This window comes from Aulostomus chinensis, chromosome 10 (genome assembly GCF_037954235.1).
Source record: "Aulostomus chinensis isolate RoL2024-O1b breed Wild chromosome 10, RoL_Achi_v1.0, whole genome shotgun sequence".
Taxonomy (NCBI): Eukaryota; Metazoa; Chordata; class Actinopteri; order Syngnathiformes; family Aulostomidae; genus Aulostomus; species Aulostomus chinensis.
The window spans coordinates 13,905,998-13,929,121 of record NC_141329.1 but is presented as its reverse complement, the minus strand read 5'-3'; the positions used below and the strand labels follow the sequence as shown (position 1 = coordinate 13,929,121).

Here is a 23,124-nt window from a genome sequence, read left to right as displayed (position 1 = left end):
GTTTACTCAGGAAAAACTTGCGTACACCAGGATTGGTGCTCAAGTTCAGATGTATCAATGCGAAAATTTCGCCAAAACTTGCACTGTTTCACGGCAACTCCGGACGTGCAGTAGAAGTTGGCAGAAAGCCAGTTCTTGCTTTGACTGCACTTTGGTCCGTTGGCGACACCCTGTGGCGGTGTTTGGTAACTGACATTATTTGACAACCACACATACATCGGGCACAAAAAAAGCCATCAACACAAACCCAAACACCTGTTGGCATTACTTAAGCTGCTATAAAAGAGCCTTCATGATAGTGCTGAATGTGCAACTTTCAACAATGGCAGCACTCGCACTGTTGGAGGACGTGGCAAACGGTGCAATAAGATGGGAGCGACATTTCAGGGAGTGGGAAGATCTGCTCCACAATTCTGATGAGTGGCTGATGAGCCGGTTCTGGCTACCGAGGGCCATCCTCCTGCAAATTTGTGAGGAGCTGCCACCGGCGCTCCAGCGCAGACCCGCCAGGAGCCGAGCTGTGCCAGTGTCGACACTGGTGCTGAGCACGCTCGGCTTTTTGGCCACTGGCTCCTTCCAGCGACAGATGGCGGACCGATCGGGGGGGGGGGGGCAGTCGACCCTCAGCCGGGCCGTGCCCTTGGTGGTGGATCTGATCATCTGCCTCTCCCGCAGGTACACTAAATTCCCTTACGGTGCGGTTGAACAGGCCAATATTAAAGCGCAATTTGCAGTAAATGGCTCATGTAATCTGAGCCATTGGCTGCACTCATGTTGCCATAAAAGCGTCGTCCCATGAGGAATACACTTACGTTCATCGTAAGGGTTTCCACTCCATCAATGTGCAGATCATCGATGCGCAGAAGCTGGAGGGATGGACGCTGATCCCGGCCGGGCAGCAGTCCTCGCACGCCAGAATTTCATATCCAAAATGTGAATGGATAAGAAGCGATTACACAATTCATGAAGCCAGATTAGTTTATTTCGTCCACTAAACGTTCCAGAACACATATCAGGTGGTCGAGCTGCTCATTGATTCCCGTTATTCCCTGAATAATGTCCTCCTGCGACTGCAGGACTGCCTGTGTGAGGACCCTCCCACTGGATCTGTGTGGGCCGGAGGATGCGCCGCTGGGTCTGGGTGGGCTGGAGGACTGTCCGCCACTTGTCGGCCTAGTGCTGGTGCTGGGGCCGGCGGACGGGCTGGCGTGGGAGCCGGCAGGGGTGCTGCACGTCGGTGGCATGGCTGACGGATCAATTTCTGTTAAACATTAAACATACTGGTTTATTTAAGTGGCTGATTCTGAGTATTTGTTGCGTTTACATCTGTGGCAAAGCATGTGGAAATGTTGCATAAGAAATGGAGTTGCCACTTACCCTCCAGGGTCTCGGAGCCAGCGTGGGTGGCGGTGACAACCCCCCCCACAGAGATGCTGCCCATGACTGCTGCCACCCGCTGCTCTAATTCCGTGAGGTGCTCCTCTCCCTGACCCCCTCCAGTCTGGCCGGCACCCCTCCGGAGGGCAGCTGTACGCCACTTGACCTGCATCTTGAGGTCCTGTTAGTGCCAAGAAAGGCTTTTGCCGCCGCTGTTGCAGGATGTGCTTGCTCATGGAGAAGTAAAGAAAGGTGTAAAGTCATTGAAGGGGGTGGTACTAGACCTACCCTATTTGTAAAGTGCCATGAGATAACATTTGTTGTGATTTGGCACTATACAAATAAATCTGACTTGACTTAACTTCAATGTACTTTCACATGCTTCTTCCTAGAAAGGCAAATGTAATGTGCAGCAATAAAGACTGTAACTGCTGATACTGGTCTGCTTCATTATGTGGCATTCCCTCACCATCTCCTTCTCTGGTCTAAGCTCTTTTCATAAGTGATGTCATTTCAGTAATTGTAATTGTTGTTACATGCTCACACCACTTAATCAGTTGGTCTGTTTCAGCCACATATGCAGGAAATACATTGACACAACACAGTGGTGTAAAACCCCCACCAACAAATAGCATTTAGGTGGTATAATTGCACACAACCTAACCACACCGGTACAGGCAATGAAAAATGTCCCATCAGCAGAGGGTACTTGTGTCTGAAAAAGCATAGAGTCCCAAAGGCCTACTGGGCATTGTTTTGGTGAATGTGGCTGTTTGGGTGCGTTATATTTGGGACTTAATTGACAGCACCCAGGTCCATGCAGGCGAAGGAACGTGGACTGTGCAGACTAAGGAGCATGCACTGTGCCTGTCCGAACTCATGCACAGCTCTCCAGTTTCTCAGTGACAATGTCAGTAGCTTTCGCTTTATGTAGATTTGAAAGGTGAGCATACCTGCATTTTCCTATTATCATACCTCCATTGCTAGTAAACACTTCCCACAATTTTTTAGGTGAATATATAATGTTAACTTGTTAACCCAATATTTTGTGTAGGTTCATGTAATCACTGTAATGCACTATGCTACTGATTAATATTATGGGAAGTACAGGTTTTGTGTTTTGACCCATAAAAGCTAAAAGAATATCTCAGCTTCTGCTGCAATACTATTGTCTTCATCTCCTTTCTTTTTTTAACAATTTCTGCTTATTATGATAATTACTGACAAAAAAATATTGTTAAGCCAACATAAACTCAAAGGTGACAAAGATCATGTAGGACAAAAAAACACATCAAATTGTCTCATTTTAGACTTATGTGAAACCTGACTATTTTTGCCATTCTTAAGAATCCTGCTGTTGTGACCTAGGCCACTACACCTTACCAAAAATAGAAAAAAATGTGTCTAAATCCATTCTAAAAGCCACTTTTCACTGGCTGTAGGCGATGCATAACATGCACTGTTTAGCAGACTTTACTTTTGATCAAGGAATGTCATTTTCAGAAACTGACATCAGGGCATGGATAATGACTGTTATTCTAAAAATGTTTGCAGTGAATGGAGCTTTGTCATTGAAAAACATCTGGTTTGGACACCCAAACAAACACCCAAACACACAAAACAAATCCACACACATACACACATGCACATGTATACAAAAGATATATATACACACATATATATATATATATATATATATATATATATATATATATATATATATATGTATACTGTATATGCCTGTGTGTGTGTGTGTGTGTGTGTGTGTGTGTGTGTGTCCCACACAGTGTAATGGAATATTGAATACCAAATAATGATATGTGTCGTTATCAGGAGGATTATTTAGTAGTAACACATGTGGGGAGGATGCGGCTTTCTGTCTGCTAAAATGGAAAATTCATTCCATGTGAGTTTGATTTATTGTTTTACCCAGAGGCAGCCAAAGTCCTCTGAAGAGATGTGATGCCAAAAGTACTCTCTCATGCTGACAGTGGCTGCACACGGGCTTTCATGCAATCTGCAGCTGTTGTCAAAATCAATTAATTAATAGACATATTAATTACGGGATATGTAATGGGGGTGTGTGTGTGTGTGTGTGTGTGTGTGTGTGTGTGTGTGTGTGTGTTTTTGCCCCCCCCCACAGGGGCATGTGGAGACTACTGCGCAGCAGGCGTCCCTATCTGTGGACACTCCTCATCCTCTTGGTGGTCTGCTTTGCTGTTCACACCTTTGTCACCCGCCAAGTCAGGTAATGTCACACTCACCATACCAATAACTACGTTAAATGATATTTTTTCCTTCTTAAGATGGAGAGGACAGTTGCAGGTTGTTCTAAATTTTCCATCAGTTTTTCACCCACTTGACACTGTTAGAGATGACACTGGACGTCAGTAAATGCTGGACAAAAAACAAGATGACGATGGTGATTTTTGATATATAATCCTGCCTTTGATTATGATAGCCCACTAACAGGTAGTAGAATATTTGTGGATTCGTGAGGGAAAGGCAACTAGATTGTCACTCCACACTGCGTAACCTTATATAACCATCCATCCATTTTCTTCCACTTATCCTGTGATGGGTCGCAGGGGGGCTGGAGCCTATCCCAGCATCTACGGGCAAGAGGCAGCGTTCACCCTGGACAGGTCACCTCTCCATCACAGGGCCAACACAAAGAGACAAACAACCATTCACACTCACATTAATACCTACAGTCAATTTAGAGTATCAATCAGTCTAGTCCTCATTTGTGTCTTGGACTGTCTTTGGACGGTGGGAAGAAGCACCTGGAGAGAACCCACACAGGAACAGGGAGAACATGCAAACTCCACACAGACAGATCCCGTGCCTGAGCCGGGACTTAAACCCTGAACCTTCTTGCTGTGAGGCGACAGTGTTAACCACTGCACTACCGTGCTGCCATGCTGCCTCCTTATATAAACTTAGACTGATTTAGTGTTATGGCACCATGTAACGACTTGCATATATTGGAGCTTGTCAAGGTGAGGGCAAACACTTAAAAAATAAGATTGTCTTTGCCTCAAAGATAAACATGTACTTAAAAGACATTGCTGACCTGCCGCTTTGCTGTAAAAGAATATGATGGAAGCATATTGTGTTACAGGCAGTGCAATATATGGGGGTGAGGTGGGAGGGGGTGTCTCATAATAACATCCTCAAATTCTCCTCACAGTTTTGAGATAAATATATTTTATATTACATTTCTGTGCCAACACTCTTGTATATTATAGCTCAATATATATTGATGTCAGAAACATGTTCAAATTATTGAACCTTTGTTTCAACAGGTAAAATCATTTTTTTGTCAACAAAAAATGACTCATACAATACAGGTAACAGTTGAGTACAACAGGACATGACGGTGCAAAGAAATGGTGAATGCTGCTCATTTATGTAATAGAGTCAGAGAAAAATTGCATCAGGCAGGCAACAGGCTTAGAACTGTAGTCCCACAACTGTTGTTGATTATGCACTGTTATCAGTGCTTGTCACTGTCATGCTCTTATGGTTTCTTCAAACAGAGCTGATCAGGAAAAAAATATCAACATGCTATTGATCCTTTATGCTATTTGTTTGAACTGTGCTGTAATTGTAACCCTCCTCCTTAGTCAGGAGTGTGTGTGTGTATGTGTGTGTCAGGAGTGTGTGTGTGTATGTGTGTGTATGTGTGTGTATGTGCGTGTGTGTGTATGTTTAAATGGACTTTCTGTGGAAAACACCATGTAAATGCAATCATTTACAACTACTCATAATTAACTTTATTATGATTATTATTTTATTATTATTTGATTGATTTCAAAATATATATATATATATTTTTTTATGTATAATTTGTACAACCATGTTTAGAATTTTCTGGTGAGATTTGAAAAAAAAACCTAAGAATGTGCTCATAAAAAAATTGGGAGTCTAGAGAGACAATATATGATGATTCCAAATGTTTTTAACTTCTTCTAGGAATGACAAGCTGACAGGATTTCCTCATCTTATTTTCAGCTTTAACAAAGAGAACCTGTTCACTCCTCTACAAAATGTCTGGGAGGGTCTCCATACGGATTCTTCCCAGGCTGTAAAGCAGGAAATGTTGCCCCCACACATGCGAGGAACTGGAAATGATCATCATCAGAACGAGGAACATGGAAAGCCATTGACTAACAACCTGCTCACACAGAGCACTAGAAATGTTTTGACTGCTGATGAAGACAAAAATCTCCTCATCACCCACTCTTCATCCAGCTCATTCAAGACTCACATCAAAAGTGGCCACACTACAGCAATGTGCCAACCAAAGTCTCACATTGTATTCCTCAAGACACACAAAACAGCTAGTAGCACAGTCCTGAACATCCTTTATCGCTACGGAGAGAGCAGAAACCTCAGCTTTGCTCTTCCTAAGAATAAGCACAGCCAATTATTCTACCCATATTTCTTTGTTTCACATTTTGTGGAGGGTTTCAGCAGTAATGGTGTGAAGGAGTTCCACATCATGTGCAATCATATGAGGTTTAAAAAGTCTGAGGTGAGTCTCATCACAGCAAGATTTATGTGATTTAACTGTTGGAGCAATGGTAGCTTTGTTGAATTTGATATAGGCATTAGTGTTAAGTGCTAACTGAGGTCCCATTATAGAACTCATTTGGAGAATTTTGTTATGGGTATCTGTAGAAAGTGCCATAGCAATCAATCATAGCCATTTGATAATGATGTGTTTCACAGGGATGAGGTTATTTTATGGGTAAAGCCTGGAATTTAGCATTGCCTGGTAATCCCAATTCTCTGTGGTAAACAAAAGTTAATGAGACTTGAACATTTTTTTCAGCAAGAACACCATCAGTAACAAACAATTTTGAAGGATAAATACAAAAGCGGCAGCACGGTGGTGCAGTGGTTAGCACTGTTGCCTCACAGCAAGAAGGTTCTGGGTTCGAGTCTCTGCTTGGGCACGGGATCTTTCTAATTGAATACTTTAAACTGACTGTAGGCATGGCTGTGAGTGTGAATGGTTGTCTGTCTATATGTGTTGGCCCTGCAATGGACTGGCGTGTATCCTGCCTCTCACCTGAAAGCCGCTGGGATAAGCCTCCTGTGACCCTTAGCAGGATAAATGGAAGGATGGATGGATGAAATAGAAAAGCACAGAGGATTTTTAATGCAAAGAATGAACTACTCTCTGGATGCCGGACTTCATCACCTCAACTTGCTTTGCATTTTGTCTGCTTTTTGCGTGATGACATTTTAGTCCTGTTTAGCCACTTGTTAGCAAGCGCCGTTTATAAAATACCTAAAATGCTTCAGAATTTAATTCTGTGCAGTATTTACTGGTGTATTTTATTCCATCGTTGTCTACCGCTTATTCCTTACTAGTAAGGAATAAGTAAGGGGGCTGGAGCCTATCCCAGCATCTACAGGCGAGAGGCAGGGTTCACCCTGGACAGGTCACCAGTCCATCACAGGGCCAACATATAGAGACAGACAACCATTCACACTCACATTCATACCTACGGTCAATTTAGAGTATCAATCAGCCTCGTCCCCTCTTGATGTCTTTGGACTGTGGGAGGAAGCTGGAGTACCAGAGAGAACCCACACAGGAACAGGGAGGACATGGAGACTCCACACAGAAAGATCCCGTGCCTGAGCCAGGACTCAAACCTGGAACCTTCTTGCTGTGAGGCAACAGTGCGAACCTCTGCACCACCGTGCAGCCCTCGTATTTTATTCCACAGAACATTAATCTAATTCTGCTGAACATAATTCCATAAAATCTTCAAAAAAAACCCAAATATTTAAAAAAAACTAAAACTTCAACCAAAATACCTTTCTTTTTTCTTCGAAAAATTTCAACGATTGATGACAGTCAATCAGGAATGCGTTAGATTTTCGTCCCCTGAAAATGGTCTCCAATATTCATGCCCCTTCTCCAGTCTTTACATGATGCACTGTTGCCTCAAAATAATTATTTTTCAGAAACATTGTTGAAAGAAGTGGCACTATAACAATTTGATAAATAATTTTGACCTTCAAATAACCCTTACATATTTTATGCTCATCACATGATCCATTTGGTTTTATAGCATTTGGAAAACCTGAACGGATGTACATTTAAATTTTGTATCTACATTAGTTAGCAGTAGCCAGTTTGGGCAATGTATGTCACTCGTGCACATGCTCCAACATAGGGGGGTGTTTACACAATAAACATTGGCAAAGATAAATTACTAAATTACTAAAAATTAAAACATCACTAAATAGCGTCATGTTTTTACTGGAAACACAAATATGAGGAGACAAGTAGAATTGACATCCATTTCACCGAGTCTTCAAAATGGTCCTGCTCCAGTCCACTGCCCCAAACCTAACCTTGGTGTCAACACACTATTGTTTTTTGGGGTTTTTTTTGTCAGAAATATTGGATAGTTAATACAGTTAAGGTTGAAAGACATTTGAGATGAAGTGTCTGCTTATTTGAAATTTGATTTTTTCTATCTAAAATTAGTTAAACCTTCATTTTGTTTCTCATCCACAATCCCATCCCATCACTCCCGTCCCCAGAGCAGTGTGGTCTGGGGTTCAGGGTTGTGGTTTGACACCATCTTATTCTGGTAACTGGGCTGGCAGTCCTTCAAAAGCTTTGACTAGCTTTGAACAAAGTAGTCTGAAAAACGTTGCCAAAGTCATGTGCTAGCACAACTAAAAGGATAATCATCACATTTCAACAGCTGAATAATTATAAGTATTTCATTAAATTTCAAAATTGTATTGATACTTTGATTCTGTTCCAGGTGGCAAAGGTGATGCCTGCGGATACCTTCTACTTCTCCATCCTGAGGAATCCTGTGGACTTGATGGAGTCTATCTTCACTTACTACAAGAGCATCCCAGCCTTTGCCAACACTCATAGCCTGGACAAGTTCCTCGACAACTGCTGGCAGCGATACAACCCATCCATTTCCAACAACCATTATGCTCACAATATTATGGCTTTTGACTTTGGCTTTAACAACAATATTACTGCTTATTCTAAGGACCTGGAGGAGAGAGCCAGCAGGGTTGTCACAGCAATTGAACAGGACTTCCATCTCATTCTTATTTCTGAATATTTTGATGAATCAATGATCTTGCTCAAGCACGTCCTTTGCTGGTCTCTAGATGATGTGGCTTCCTTTAAGCTCAACAGTCGTAGTGAACAATCTCGCCACTCTCTTTCAAATACCACTGCAGAGAAAGTCAAGAGGTGGAATGCTCTCGACTGGAGGATCTACTTGCACTTCAACTCCACCTTCTGGCACAAAGTGGATAGTCTGGTTGGGAGAGAGCAAATGAAGGTGGAAGTATCTCAGTTGAGAGCATTACAAACAGAGCTCACAAACACCTGTCTGAAAGATGGCAGGGCAGTTAATCCATCCCAGGTGAAAGACACTAAACTAAAGCCATTCCAGTATGGAGCGGCTGTAATCCAGGGTTACAATCTAAATCCAAAAATAGATGGACCAAACAAAATAATGTGTCAGAGACTAATAACTCCTGAACTGCAGTACACCGAAAAGCTGTACATCAAGCAGTTCCCAGAGCGAGCCTCCAAGCACAGACGAGCAGCTAGACAAGCTGTACCTCAACTTCAGAACTCACTAAGAGCAGGTGTGATGGGGAAAGCCCAGACTAAACATGGATCCCTGAGTCTGAATCAAAATGCCTTCAGAAATTCAGCAAATATGCCCTGACAACTGGAATGATTGTTATGAGTCTAAGGGTCTATCTAAAGTTGTATGTTCACAGGGGAACCTGTTTTTTTTTTCTGTTGTTGTTTTCATGAGTTTAAAACAATACTTCAACCAAAATGTGTAATTTGCATTTAAAGAACTCACAAATACTGTAGGGGCTTTAGTTCAAGAAGACATGTTTTCCTCCTGTTCTTGGAACTGCAGAATACAGAAAGTGCTAGCCATGTATATTTAACTTGAAGGTAATGGTGAACTGGAAGTCATCCATCGTCATCTTCCGCTTATTCCTACACATTAAGGGTCGCGGGGGGGCTGGAGCCTATCCCAGCGTCAACGGGCGAGAGGCGGGGTTCACCCTGGACAGGTCGCCAGTCCATCGCAGGGCCAACATAGAGAGACGAACAACCATTCACACTCACATTCATACCTACAGTCAATTTAGAGTATTCAATCAGCCTAGTCCCCAATTGCATGTTTTTGGACTGTGGGAGGAAGCCGGAGTACCCGGAGAGAACCCACACAGACACGGGGAGAACATGCAAACTCCACACAGAAAGATCCCGTGCCTGAGCCGGGACTCGAACCCGGAACTTTCTTGCTGTGAGGCCACAGTGCTAACCACTGCACCACCGTGCAGCCCTGAACTGGAAGTATTATGCTTATTTTGTTTTTGGCTAAAATCAAAGTGTTTGTGGATTACTGAGCATAAGACTGGATAAAGAAGACAGGTATTATACTAGAGGATGTGCTAACAGTTTGTAAACTGACATTTTTTTCAACAGTTTTGCTGTTGTGTTGTTGTTGTAGCCATTATTTACCAATAGCTTCAAGCTAAATATACTGGTCTGTTTATTTGCTTTCTGGAGTTTTAGAAAAGGGATACAGGAGGAAGAAAATTTATTTGTGAGCACAACAACTATTTGTGAGTATTTGAAAGTCAAAATACACTTTTTGGTGAAGTATCACTTTAAAGCTCATGTGGTGGAGGTGTTGCCCTTCTTAGACTCTAACCAGAGCTAAATTAACTGGCCCTTGCAGTGGATAACACCCTAATGCTTTTGTGAGAAAGCCCAATGGACCTTGGTTTACATAACATAATGTACGCGTGAAACATTCCTAGGGACATTAATACGAAACAAAGTGTTGTGTTGTCCTGAATTAGAAAAGTATAAATTGTCTGCTCTCTTTTGACAATAATTGATGGCATTTTGGTTTCTTTACATGTTAGCACTCCCAACTTATCAAATACAAATATTGTCATCATTGTCTTCAACTTTAATGCAGCAAGTAAGCCTCAATTGTAGTTAACTGTTTCATTTCTGAAACTATGTCAACCAATTGTTTCATTCACATTTTCTGTGGCTTTTAGACACTTCCCTCAACTTGCCCCAGAATATCCAAGAGGAATGTTTTCACTATATATAGATCCCCTCACCATTAGTCTTAAGGAAACAGCTCTGCATATCTTAAATGTAATGGTTGAGGGGTTTCTCTTACAAAGTCACTGAACAAGTGTCAGTATTTAAAATTTTTAGGAACGACATGGCTGAGTTGTGAGCAATTGTCAATGGAAGACCATTGTCAATGCCAGAAAATATAACTGCCCCACAAAGCAACCCATAAAATTATTTTCTAATCTAACATATGACTTTGGTAGTTGCTCCCAGAATGTTCTAAAAAAATCCAACTATAATCTATTTGCTACCTCCAATACTGTCATGTAGTTAAGGGAAGGGAATTAAAGGTACCTGGTCAAGGAAATATGACAGACACTTTGCAGGTCCAGCCATCCAACCACCTCCTGCAAACCCGGTGTGCCCTGTTCGGGGAGGGTGATACTAAAAGGTATAAATATACCAGTTACTGACAGTAGAAATGTTACAATGAGCTTTATGATGTTGATGGAAAGACAGAAATTGCTTCCTAATAATTACTCTTCACTTATGGCTTCAGAAAATTTGGGGGAAAAAGGGCAAAAATCCTGATCAGTCTGAATCATAATATCTTTCTGTAAAGACACTGATTGAGTTATTAATATGATTTTGAATTTATGATTGATTAGGACAAAATATTCTGTCTTCATTCTGTTGTGCTGCTTCCTTTTAGAAGCTTTAATAATGTTCGTAAGAACAATTTTCTTGATGCAAGAATTCCTTGATACCTTAAGAAAAGCATTTTCTTAGTTTCCAGGTGAGATCTCCTGCCGCTAATGTTAACTCATTATTGTTTTTTAGCTAGTTTGTCTGGTGGTGGTGTTTCTGTGTTAAATTAATATGCAGAAAGGAATAACCAATAGAATCGCTTCACGAAAAAGGTTTCCTGGACTTTAATACAACTAAACAAAACTAATAGATGACGTTGAGGGCTGCACGGTGGTGCAGTGGTTAGCACTGTCGCCTCACAGCAAGAAGGTTCCAGGTTTGAGTCCCAGCCCGGGCACGCATAAAATCAAGGAAACTCTTGGTAAAAAAACAAACAAACTTGGTTTCAAAGAAAGAGAATAAAAATGCTGAAGTGGCCTAGCCAATCACTTGACTTGAATCCAACAGTAAATCTGTGGAAAGAACTAAAGATCAGAGTTCATTGAAGAGGTCTTCAACATTTGAAGACTGTTTGTAGGAAGAATGGGCCAAAATCACACCTGAGCAATGCATGCAACAAGTTTCTCCATATAGGAGGTGTCTTGAAGCTGCTATTACTAAGAAATGCTTTTGTACTAAGTATTAAATAAATCTAATTGTGCTCAATCCCTTTTCCCTGTCATTCAATTTTATTACAAACAACTTAATCTAAGGTTTGAATTCTGTATCGGTTTTATATATATATATATATATATATATATATATATATATATATATATATATATATATGCATGTGAAAACCTTTGCGCGTGCATGTGAATACGCGTCCTCGTGCGCGTGCAACCCCCGCGCAACAACAATGGGATTCTATGGTAGTACGTAAACATGCCTGGACATGTCCCGCGTGTCATATGGGATTCTGTGGTAGTACATAAATACACCCAGAGTTTGTTGCTGTATCATATGCGTTTCTGACCCAAGATGTACCCCGCTGGACTGCCGCCTGTGTTCTTTCCTGTGAATCATGGACACGACTCTGGTTAACGGTAAGTTTTTCCCCAATGCCTATTTATTTTAATGTGTTTGTGTTTAACGTTGTGTTTTAATACTGCTGTTATTTCTGTGCGCAGATGAGGGTGTGCGTTTGTATTCGTCGTTGGCGATGCGTCAACTAGAGGATCCGCCCTGTGAGATTCCAGTGAGATTCCAGCCGGTTTTATTCATACACGTGGCCACATTTGAGGCTGTAATAAACGCCAAAATTGTGATTTACCACCACACAGAGGCCCGTAAACGATTGCAATGTTTCCAGACTAACACCGCTCCAAATTTAAACACCATCTGGCTTTATCTACACAACAATCACTACTACTTAATCACCAACGTGAAAACTTTTTTGGCGCAGTGTATGTCTGTAATTACTGCTTATGACAGTCCTCTAAGGCATAAATGTAAATATTTGTGCAATGTGTGCTTTACACACTGCTGTGAATGAGCGTCAAACACTTTCAAATGCAAGGACTGCAACCATATCTGCAAATCAGAGGTTTGTTACAAAGCACACAAAGAGCACGATAAAACTCATGGCCAGATCCCCTGCGACATCTTAAAATATTTTATCGGCTGTGGGGTGTGTAATGTCTGAAAACGTTAAGTATTTTGCCCTGTTGGGCTATGTGAAGTTATGCACAATTAATGACATGTTACTGTGCCTTTAAGGCCTGCAGCTGTGATATACGGCAAGTGTCGTAAAGTGGGAGAATTGCAGTAGATCGATAAAGGCAAGATAAACGAAGCACCTGGTGTGGTTATTGAGTCATACACGAACATAATATTTGCCGAACGAGGATGTCTGAACTCGTCTTACCACCACCGCCACCTTTTCTGCTGTTCCCGGCGATCCAGCTGTTCCCTGGGATCGCTGGCTAACGTCGTTTGAGGATTATTTGTTGGCTTTGGGTCACACGGACCTACAAGAAGCGAGGAAGTGCACGCTGCTCCGCCATTGTCTCGGGCAGGAAGGACAGCGGATCTTCGCTACGCTCTCCTTGTCGGACGATAAGTACGCCACAGCCACCTTGCAGGCTCATTTCAGCTCCGGCAGAAGCCGACGGATGCATCGAGTTTCGTCAGAGGGCCCAGAAGATGGGTGAGACTGTTGCCCATTATGTGTCAGCACTACGTGAACTGGCTAGGCATTGTGACTTTGGGACATTAGAAGTGCACGTTTGGGGCTGAGGAGGTTGAGTTTCTGGGCTTCAGGCTCTCAAAGAAGGGCATCACCCCTATTATGTCCCACACTGAGGCCATTCTGTCTCTGCCGGACCCGCAGTCGCCTTCCCAGCTGTCGTCCTTCCTGGGGATGGCCGCCTACTACCTCAGATTCATGCCACACTACTCTGACGCGACAGCTCCGCTGCGTCGGCTTCTCAGGAAAGATGTGGTGTGGGACTGGACCCCGGCTTGCCATGAAGCCGTGCGTATTATCAAACAGCAACTCACGTCCCCACCCACACTAACCCATTTCAGCCTGACTGCGCCCACCACTGTCACCTGTGACGCCTCTGGGGTGGCACTGGGCGCTGTACTCTCCCAGACCCAGGAGGGGGTGGAACGCCCGGTGGCTTTCGCCTCACGGGCACTTACTCCAACAGAGCAGAAGTATTCGGTGGGGGAGAGGGAGGCACTGGCCTGCCTCTGGGCGTGCGAACGCTGGCATGTCTACCTGTATGGGAGGCCCTTCACCATCCGCACACACCATCAAGCACTGACGGCCCTGCTGGCGACTCAAGGCTCAGGGCATAGGCCCATGAGATTGCTGAGATGGGCTGACAGGCTGAACCAGTATAACTTCAGTCTTGAGTTTGTGCCTGGGCGGGCCTATATGGTGGCTGACCTCTTGTCAAGAGCTGTGTCAGTGACGAAGGAGATGGGTGGGGTAGCATTGGACACTGAGAGCGATGAAGACTGGGTCAACGTCCTGCATGCACCCCTCAGCTCAGTGGTCACCCTTACAGAGCTGCAGCAAGCTGCAGCTGCTGATGAAACTCTCTCATCCCTCCGCAGCTACATTCAGGACGGCTGGCCTGCCAAAGTGGAGGACAGGCTGCTCCCCTATTACCGCTTCCGTGACGAGCTCTCCTGCTGGGGGGAGGTGTGCATAGCTCGTGGTCATCGTGCGGTCGTTCCGGAGGTTCTAAGGTCCAGGGTTCTACACATGGCGCATGAGGGGCACCTTGGGGTGGTCAAGGTAAAGCAGCGTTGCCGTGACACAGTGTGGTGGCCCCACATTGACTCAGATGTTGAGGAGCTGGTACGTAACTGTGCCTGCTGTCTCCTGAGCGGAAAAACGGGTCAGCCGGCTACAGCCCCTCTCACTCCAACACTGTGGCTGTCTTCACCTTGGGAGCATATCCAAATCGACCTGTGTGGAGAACTTCATGGGGCACCTGCTCACGCTCGTTACATGCTGGTTGTACACGATCTTCACTCAAAGTGGCCAGGGGTTTTTCCACTGTGCTCCATCACTGCGCACTCGGTTATTGACTGCCTTGACATCTTGTTTGGGCGCTGAGGCCTCCCCAGTGTCGTCACAACAGATAATGGAGCCCAGTTCACATCATCGGAGTTCACAGAGTTTCTCGCACTACGGTCCATCAAGCACATCAGAACAGCAGTGTATCACCCAGAGAGTAATGGAGGGGTGGAAAGACTGAATAAAACACTCAAAAATGGAATCCGAGCCAGTCTGGAAGAAGGGAAAACCTTCAGCGACGCTCTCAACCAAACTCTTCTGACCATCCGAGCATCTAAGCACTCTACCACAGGAGTGTCTCCTGCATTGCTCATGATTGGGCGTGAACTAAAGCAACCTCTAGACTGCTTGAGAGCTGAGCCAGTTCCTGCATGTAGGAGCTCAGGCCTCCAGAAAGCCAGAGCTCAGGTGAAGGGTGCACAAGCTCGGATGAAAGAGAGGTTCGATGCCAAGCACAGAGTGCAGACCCCCTCACTCTCCGCAGGGGATTGGGTCAGGATCAAACGCCTCCACCACCAGAATAAGCTGCGGTCTTACTGGTCAGAGCCCCTGCGGGTGACGAAGCAGCTGGGGCCGGCCACTTACAGACTGGAAAATGGGACTCGTTGGCACTCAAACCGCCAGCACAGAGTCACAGCCCCCACGGCACCTGGATCACCCACCCGTGTTTTCAGCAGCGGCCTTAGGCCGGCAGCCCAGGCCAGGAACCAACCGGGTGGGGGTTGATGCAACAGCACCACCCGATGCAGTCGCAAGGCCAGCGCGCCCTCAGAGAATGAGGGTTCCGCCTGTCTGGCACGGGGACTATGTGACAGGATGATAGTGACACTTGGGGGGGGATGTGGACATTATGTCATGTTTCGGTTTCCAGGGGGTGAGGGGAAAAATTTAATGTCTGAAAACGTTAAGTATTTTGCCCTGTTGGGCTATGTGAAGTTATGCACAATTAATGACATGTTACTGTGCCTTTAAGGCCTGCAGCTGTGATATACGGCAAGTGTCGTAAAGTGGGAGAACTGCAGTAGATCGATAAAGGCAAGATAAACGAAGCACCTGGTGTGGTTATTGAGTCATACACGAACATAATAGGGTGATTTACAAAGTTGGTTAAAAAAAAACACGCTTGTGCACCTGCAAAATGTGCCCACTGTAATGAATGTCTCATCAGCGGCAGCTCAGGCCACATGTGCTTTATACAGCCTATAGAAAAAAAAGACCTGGAGAGAAAATACATATTTTATGATTTTGAAACCCGGTACCACGAGGGAAGACACGAGGCATGTTTTGTGTGTGCTATGGACATGGATGGAAACAAATTCTGTTTCAACACTTTGCGCTGTGTCGGGGCATTTGTTGATCATTACAGATGGCCCAAGTTTCGCGGATTCACATTCATAGCCCACAACACTTCAGGTTTTGACAACTACATCCTGCTGGAGCATTGGTTTTGACAACTACATCCTGCTGGAGCATTTTGTCCAGCGGGGGATTGTTCTGTGACAGAACAATCCCCCGCTGGACAAAAGCAGAGTGATCCATATGTACGATAAATCATACGACCAGAGATGGATCGACTCTTTTTCTTTTCTACCGATGTGTTTGGCAAAAAACCCCAACACTCTAGGATTTGAAGATTTGGAAAAAGGACACTTTCCGCACCAGTTTAACACAAGAGCAAATGACATCTACAAGGGTAAATACCCAGAACCGTCTTGCTACGGCTTTGATAAAATGAGCGTCAGCAAGCAGAAGAAGTTTATGGAGTGGTACAACACAGTGTGTCATGAAACATTTGACCTACAATCTGAAATGCGCAAATACTGCATCAATGATGTGGAGGTGTTGAGAAAGGCCTACACAATCTACTGCGACTCATTTTTAAACTGTACACAGATAGATCCATACAGTTTCACCACATTAGTGGGTAGCTGCATGGGGGTTTATAAAACACTATTCTTACCCCGCGACACAGTGGCTCTGACATACGATGGGGCGTATGTGACACAAAATAAGACCTGCTCTAACGCCTCCATACAGTGGCTGGAGTATGTTATGCACGCTGAAAACATACACATCCAACACGCTCTTAACGCGGGTGAGCAGAAGATCGGGCCATACTTTGTTGATGGTTTCTGTGAGTCTACAAAGATGTGTTATAAATTTGCTGGTTGTTTTTACCACGGCTGTGTCAAGTGTCATGTGGAGAGCGAGAAGAACCCAGTGTCCAAAATTTCTTACGGTGAACTCTTCCACCAGTTTTCTGAGCGTGTGACAGCCCTGAGAATGCAGTATGGCTTGAGAGTGGTTGTGATGTGGGGGTGTGAGTGGAGTGCACTGTGTCGATCTGACCAGGCCGTTAGAGGTTTTCTATCCACGTACAGAAAACCCGAACGTCTCAACTCTAGAGATGCATTGTTTGGGGGGCGTACAAATGCAATGAAACTGTACCACCAGTGCATGGGTGGTGGGAAAATTCACTACTACGACTTCACCAGCCTTTACCCCACAGTGCAGTCTAAAAAAACAATACCCTGTAGGTCATCCGCAAATTATTCATTACAACTTTGATAACATTGAAAGCTATTTTGGTCTCATTAAATGTGTTGTGCTGCCGCCGCGGGGGCTCTATCACCCCGTCCTCCCATACAAGGCTCCCGCCAAGCTCATGTTCCCACTATGCCGTACCTGTGCTGAAGAGCTAAATCAGTCAGATGAGTGCAGACGTAGTGACACAGAGCGTCAGTTGTCTGGGACGTGGGTCTCTTTTGAACTTCAAAAAGCTCTGGAAAAGGGGTATCGTTTGTTGCACATTGAAGTCTGGCACTTTCCGAACAAGACGACACGCTGTTTAAAGAATATGTCAAGACCTTCCTGAAATGCAAACAGGAATCCTCAGGCTACCCCAAACACGCCACAACACCTCAGGAACGTGAGAAATACATAGCCGACTATTATGAAAAGGAGGGTATCAGACTTGACCCGGCCAAAATTGGTGTCAACAAAGCAGTCAGAAGCTGTAACAAACTCCTCCTCAACTCGCTCTGGGGCCGTTTTAGCATGCGTTGTTACATGGTCACATGTGAGCTGATACCAGAGCCTGAGAGGTTCACCCAGCTCATGTTTAGTGATCATTACAAAGTGAGCCAGTTTTGTTTCATCTCTGACGACGATGCTATGGTGCAATGGTCACACGCAGACGGTGTGGGGGCTCGGGTGAAAGACGTGAATGTGTTCATAGGCGCCATGACCACCGCGCATGCATGCCTCGAGCTCTACAACCTGCTTGACAAGCTGCAGGAGCGCGTGCTTTACTGCGACACCGACACTGTGATCTTCACATCTCAACCAGGGAGTGGGTCCCCCCGACAGGTCCGTATCTGGGTGATTTAACAGATGAGTTAGAGGATGGGGACTTTATCACAGAGTTTGTGTCTGGAGGGCCCAAGTGTTACGCGTACCAAACACACCACGGCAAGACCGCTGTTGAATGCAAGGGTGTGACATTAAACTCTGTCAACTCCAAAACCGTCACCCCCCAATCCCTGAAGGGCTTGGTTCAATCATTCGCAGCCAATAAAAACACAGACGCCCACTTGACAGCTGTGTTGGATACGATCAAGCGCGATAAAAAGCGATTCTACCTTAAAAATGACACAGTAGTTAAAAGAGTTCAGGTAGTTTATAACAAGCTCCGTGTGTTTACCGATTACACCGCTCTGCCTTACGGTTTTTAAAAATGGATTCTGGTTTTGACCCCCGGTTAAAACACCCTTTTAGCATGGTGGTGAGCAGCCCATCCAATTGTGGAAAAACTTTTTTTGTTAAAGATATTATAGAAAAGGCGCAGTGGATTATTTCACACCCTATAGACAACGTTGTTTACATTTATTTGTGTTGGCAGCCGCTGTACAACCAACTCTTAAAACTCAGAGAGATAAACTTTGTGAAGGGTTCACCGGACTCTCTGTGTGACGATTCTCTACTACCGCCTGAAAAAAAAAAATCTACTAATTATTGACGACTTGATGAATGACGCCAGTGGTAATATAGAAGTTCAAAATGTTTTTACAAAATATGTGCATCATCGAAATCTTAGCTGCATATATCTGGTGCAAAATCTGTTTATCCAAGGCAAAGCCAGCAGGACCATAAGCCTAAACGCCAACTATCCGGTCCTTTTCAAAAACCCCAGGGACCGTTACCAAACCTCATTATTAAGGAGACAGATGTTTCCAGGAAACAGCAAATATTTTTTAGAGTCGTTCAATGACGCAACCTCCGCCACTTACAGGTACCTATTCATAGATTATAAAGCAAAGACCCCTGATCATTTGAGACTCAGAAGCAATCTTTTGGCTGAGAAGACGGTCGTCTACGTGCCTAAAGAAAGATTAGGAAAAAAAGTCATGACGTTTTCACGCGTACAAAGAAACCTCCCACTGCTCGAACTGCTATATAAGTCACCGCCGAATATGAGAAAGGTCATTATAGCAAATTCGGGGTCCGATCTCATCATTCCTCTGTGTGAAATAGCGCTTAATGTGCAAAATGGGAACATACCTCTGAACACCCGGCAATACAGACAGCTTAAGAAGAAAAAAAAAAACAGATCAGACTCATTGCAGACAAAAAAGTCAAACTCGTTAAAAAGAGAAAATCTGTAAACCAGTCTGGGGGCTTTTTACTGCCGCTGTTAGGTGCTGCAATCCCTTTCATTGTTGACCTCGTCCGGAGAAAGTAGAGGGAGCCATGGAAAATGCGGATAAAATGTATCTGGTTCCCCAACGTCAGCTGGATTCATTGAAGCAGCAGAGCACCAGCTCAATTAGAGTTGATGTGCAAAACGAGCTGGACAAAGCCATGGCCGAGGTTCTGGATCAGCCAGGTGTGAATTTGCATGAAAAAGCCAAAAAATATGCATCCATCTTACAGAGATATCTGACACTTGTGAGACAAGGTGAGCGGGAAAAGAATGTGTTGACTCTGTCGCTCCCTATTTCCCAAAACCCTGTTCAGGCCGTTGCTCATGCTGAAGAGGGCGCTGTTGCCACATCTGCTGCACACACACCAGACGCTAGAGACGCGTAGTTTCAGATTTAATTAAACACATGCCTAAGAGGAGTCGGAGAAACGCGGAGCACATTTTGACATGACTGAGGAGGGCTCCAGACACTGTGTCGTGGTCAGACCAAGGGGAGATTATTCTCAATGATAAAATAATTAAAGGCTCACATGTGTATGATTTGATCAAGAATGTCACAGCGAGGCACAACGTGAGCGACTCGTCAAGACCGAGGCGGTGGTCGACTTTTCTAAAAACTTTGGCTGGTTTAAATGTGCCGCTTTTGGCGACACCACACACTCATGTCCGCAGAGCTATCGGTGACATGAAACACGCAGACGATGTCAGCTTTACCTGTTCAACACCTGTTGTTAGAAGAGGCAGCAAGAGAACAATGTTGGGTGACGAGTTGTGGGAGACCTGTTGATGTTTAGTTTTTTTTTTCTTCTTTCTTTCATTTTATTATTGTTGTCAATACATGCATTATACAGGCTTATTTTTAAAAAAGCTATTTGATCAATGTGAAAGAGCTGATGGAATTGATGTCTGCATTGTTCTTTTCTTTTCTTTTCTTTTTTTGTCATTTTATTGTCCTTGTCAATACATGCATTATACCGGCTTTTATTTTTAAAAGCATTTTGGTTGATGTAAATCCATGATTTTTTTTTACTTATCACACACGTTTTGCTTTGTATGTTTTTACTATAAATAAATGCTGGTGCATATGTAATGATGTTTTCTATGAGAATAAAATATGCTTGAGAGCATACTGATTTCTCGTGTTTTTATTTTTTTTATTTTCCACACTGCACACATGTAAAATCATGGCCGTGGCACACGGCTACAGGTTTGATATTGTTTACAAACGTACACACCATAGCATCATTACGCAGTAAATTATCTGTATACATTTTTAACACTCTATCAAAAGACATTCCTTTCTGCATGTGGTAAAGAAAAAACACACAGTGTTGGCCACAGGAGACAGCCTGATGGCTTTGAACCTGTTTTTTTTAATAAGACACAGCTATAGATTTTTTCCAAAAAAAAGTGTTTATCTCGGGGCCAAAAATATCAGGTGTATTCCCAAAGCTGTCGAAACAGCATCCGTTCTTGTCTTTTGTGATGTAAAGCGCTAGCCAATGCTCTCCGGGCACATGTGACGGATCTGTGTTAACAATCGTCATTGCAGGGAACCACGGTGTTTTCTTTTTCGGGAGCTCATCACACGCCAGTACACCTAAAAAACACTGGTCTCCCTTCAGTATTTTTTTAACAACTCTGGTCAGCTCGGCGGTGTTCATGGTTCTCAGTAGGAGTCCAGCAGCACCTGACTACTGTTGGATATCTCAATGACTGAGTCAAACACTGAATAACAAATGAGGTTAACAGTAATGGCTGTGGGATTTCTGAATCGTGCCTCCAATCTCACATTTCCAGACTTGATCAGAGAAACGTTTCCGCCATGACCCTCGTCAGGTTCCAGGTTGAAACAAAACAGGGTGTAGCCAGACCCAAATTCTGTTCTGTTTATGGCGAGTGATCTGTCCTACAGGTGTCGACCCGTGCTTTGAAAGAGTTGAAAGTACTCTCTTACATATTGACCATTTGGGAAATGTGGTTGAAACGGCTTGGCTGGATAGGGTGCACCATCAACATACAGGCTGATGAACTCGGTGTTGCAATGCTGAACATGAAATGGTTTTCTGATATGTGACCCTGTGTAGGCCTCGTTATCAACAAAGCATACAATTACAAATTTCAGGACCTGGCCGTTGTAAAGGTTTTCCTGATTGCACACCCTGGTGCCCTGGGGGATGGAGAATTGTCTTTAAGGCAACTGTGTTGATTGCATATTTTGCGTTTGTGTGTTGGACAGCTCTGCTGTGAGCTCGTCTGACAGCGGGAGAGATGGAGACTTTTTTCACAAATATGCTGGCTGACATGATATTGGCTTTATACAAGACATTTTGTGGAGTCATCAGACAAAACTGGTCTGTAGAGTGTAAAAACTTTAACGATATGTCGACTCCATTGAGCAAAAGTTTTTCTTGGAAAACAAATCAGCATGTATCAGTGCAATTAGCTCAACAATTCTGCTGAGTACGGTATACGCTCCTCTGTGGGCGAGTCCGGGATTAGCGCCAGTTATAGACGTGTCATTCAAGTGATTATGGCCGTCTTTACGAAACAGCACATTGCTAAATTGTGTGTTCAGAGTGTCCGTGTTATAATTGATTAAACACTCAATTATTCCCCTGTATGGGTATGTGTTGGAGCTCTGTGTGATCAACCTATCCCCGACTTTAACATCAACTTGAGAAAATAACGTGCATCCGGGGTAGTTAATAAACCCCACGTCAGCCTGACCGTCCACAGCCGTCCCATCCGGGTTTTGGATCCGCACTCGTGTGTAGATATATGAGTCGTTCAAATCCAGGTAATCCTCACTGCATGCTGAAATATAGAACTCCAGGGGGCCATTCTCTGTGAGAGCTGAGACTGGTGCTACCTCCACATATGTAGATTTCTCAATAGACGTCTGCGTGTATGGGACTGTGAACAGGTTCAGCTCGGTTTTCACACATTCTTCCTGACTGGGTGTGAATCAGCGACATTTTTTCAAAATATGTCTCTTATCGCTGGTCTGCCGCGAGCTGATGATGTTCTTCTCCTCTTGGGTGCTGCCTTCTTTCTGGAACAACTTTGTGTTTTGGCAGGTGTTTTATTCCTTTTCTTCTTTTTAGGGGCGGTGACACTGGGGGGTCTTCTTCTTGGTCTTGCGCAGCGTACAATAAACCCATTTCCTTCCTGGTGCCCCGGCATGGCACTTCTCGCTATGTTTGACACCACATCTCCCATAATGCTGGTGGCTGCTGTCTTTAAATGAGGTTTTGCTATATTTAAACCTCTTCGCAGCAGTGGCAGGGCAATCCTGAATAAACTGCGAAAAATACCCCCCAGGCCGTTACCATATTGGGTGCTCGTTCCTATGAAACCCGGCGTAGCCCCACCTGCCTGGTTCATGTAATATGTCATATATCGCCCATGGTCGCTCACGTGAGGGGCATACATGGCTGCAATCTTATTTAAAAATTAATCTTCACAGGTCTAAAGTGTAATTTAATGATCGCCTTCCCATACAGAAACGTTAGGTGCACCTTTTGATCGTTTTTGAAAGATATCTCCATGTCATCTATGATAGATTTGGAGAGCGATGTGTAGTGCAGCTTGTCAAAAGTCAATGTGGGCATGTGCATATTGCGGGACAAACCTAGACTTAAACACACACGCACCACACACACACACACACACACACACACATGG

At 44.1% G+C, this 23,124-nt stretch overlaps 1 protein-coding gene across 1 annotated transcript in view; it reads left to right on the top strand.

Moving 5' to 3' along the window:
- The window catches only part of gal3st2 (galactose-3-O-sulfotransferase 2), a 28,788-nt gene extending 16,930 nt beyond the window's left edge, over positions 1-11,858 (top strand). Inside the window, exons 2-4 of the mRNA XM_086216111.1 lie at positions 3,521-3,625; positions 5,395-5,917; positions 8,181-11,858. Coding sequence (XP_086072237.1) covers positions 3,521-3,625; positions 5,395-5,917; positions 8,181-9,119 — 1,567 coding nt within the window. The 3' untranslated portion in view covers positions 9,120-11,858. The remainder of the gene's footprint in view (positions 1-3,520; positions 3,626-5,394; positions 5,918-8,180) is intronic.
- The last annotated feature ends 11,266 nt before the right edge of the window (positions 11,859-23,124 follow it).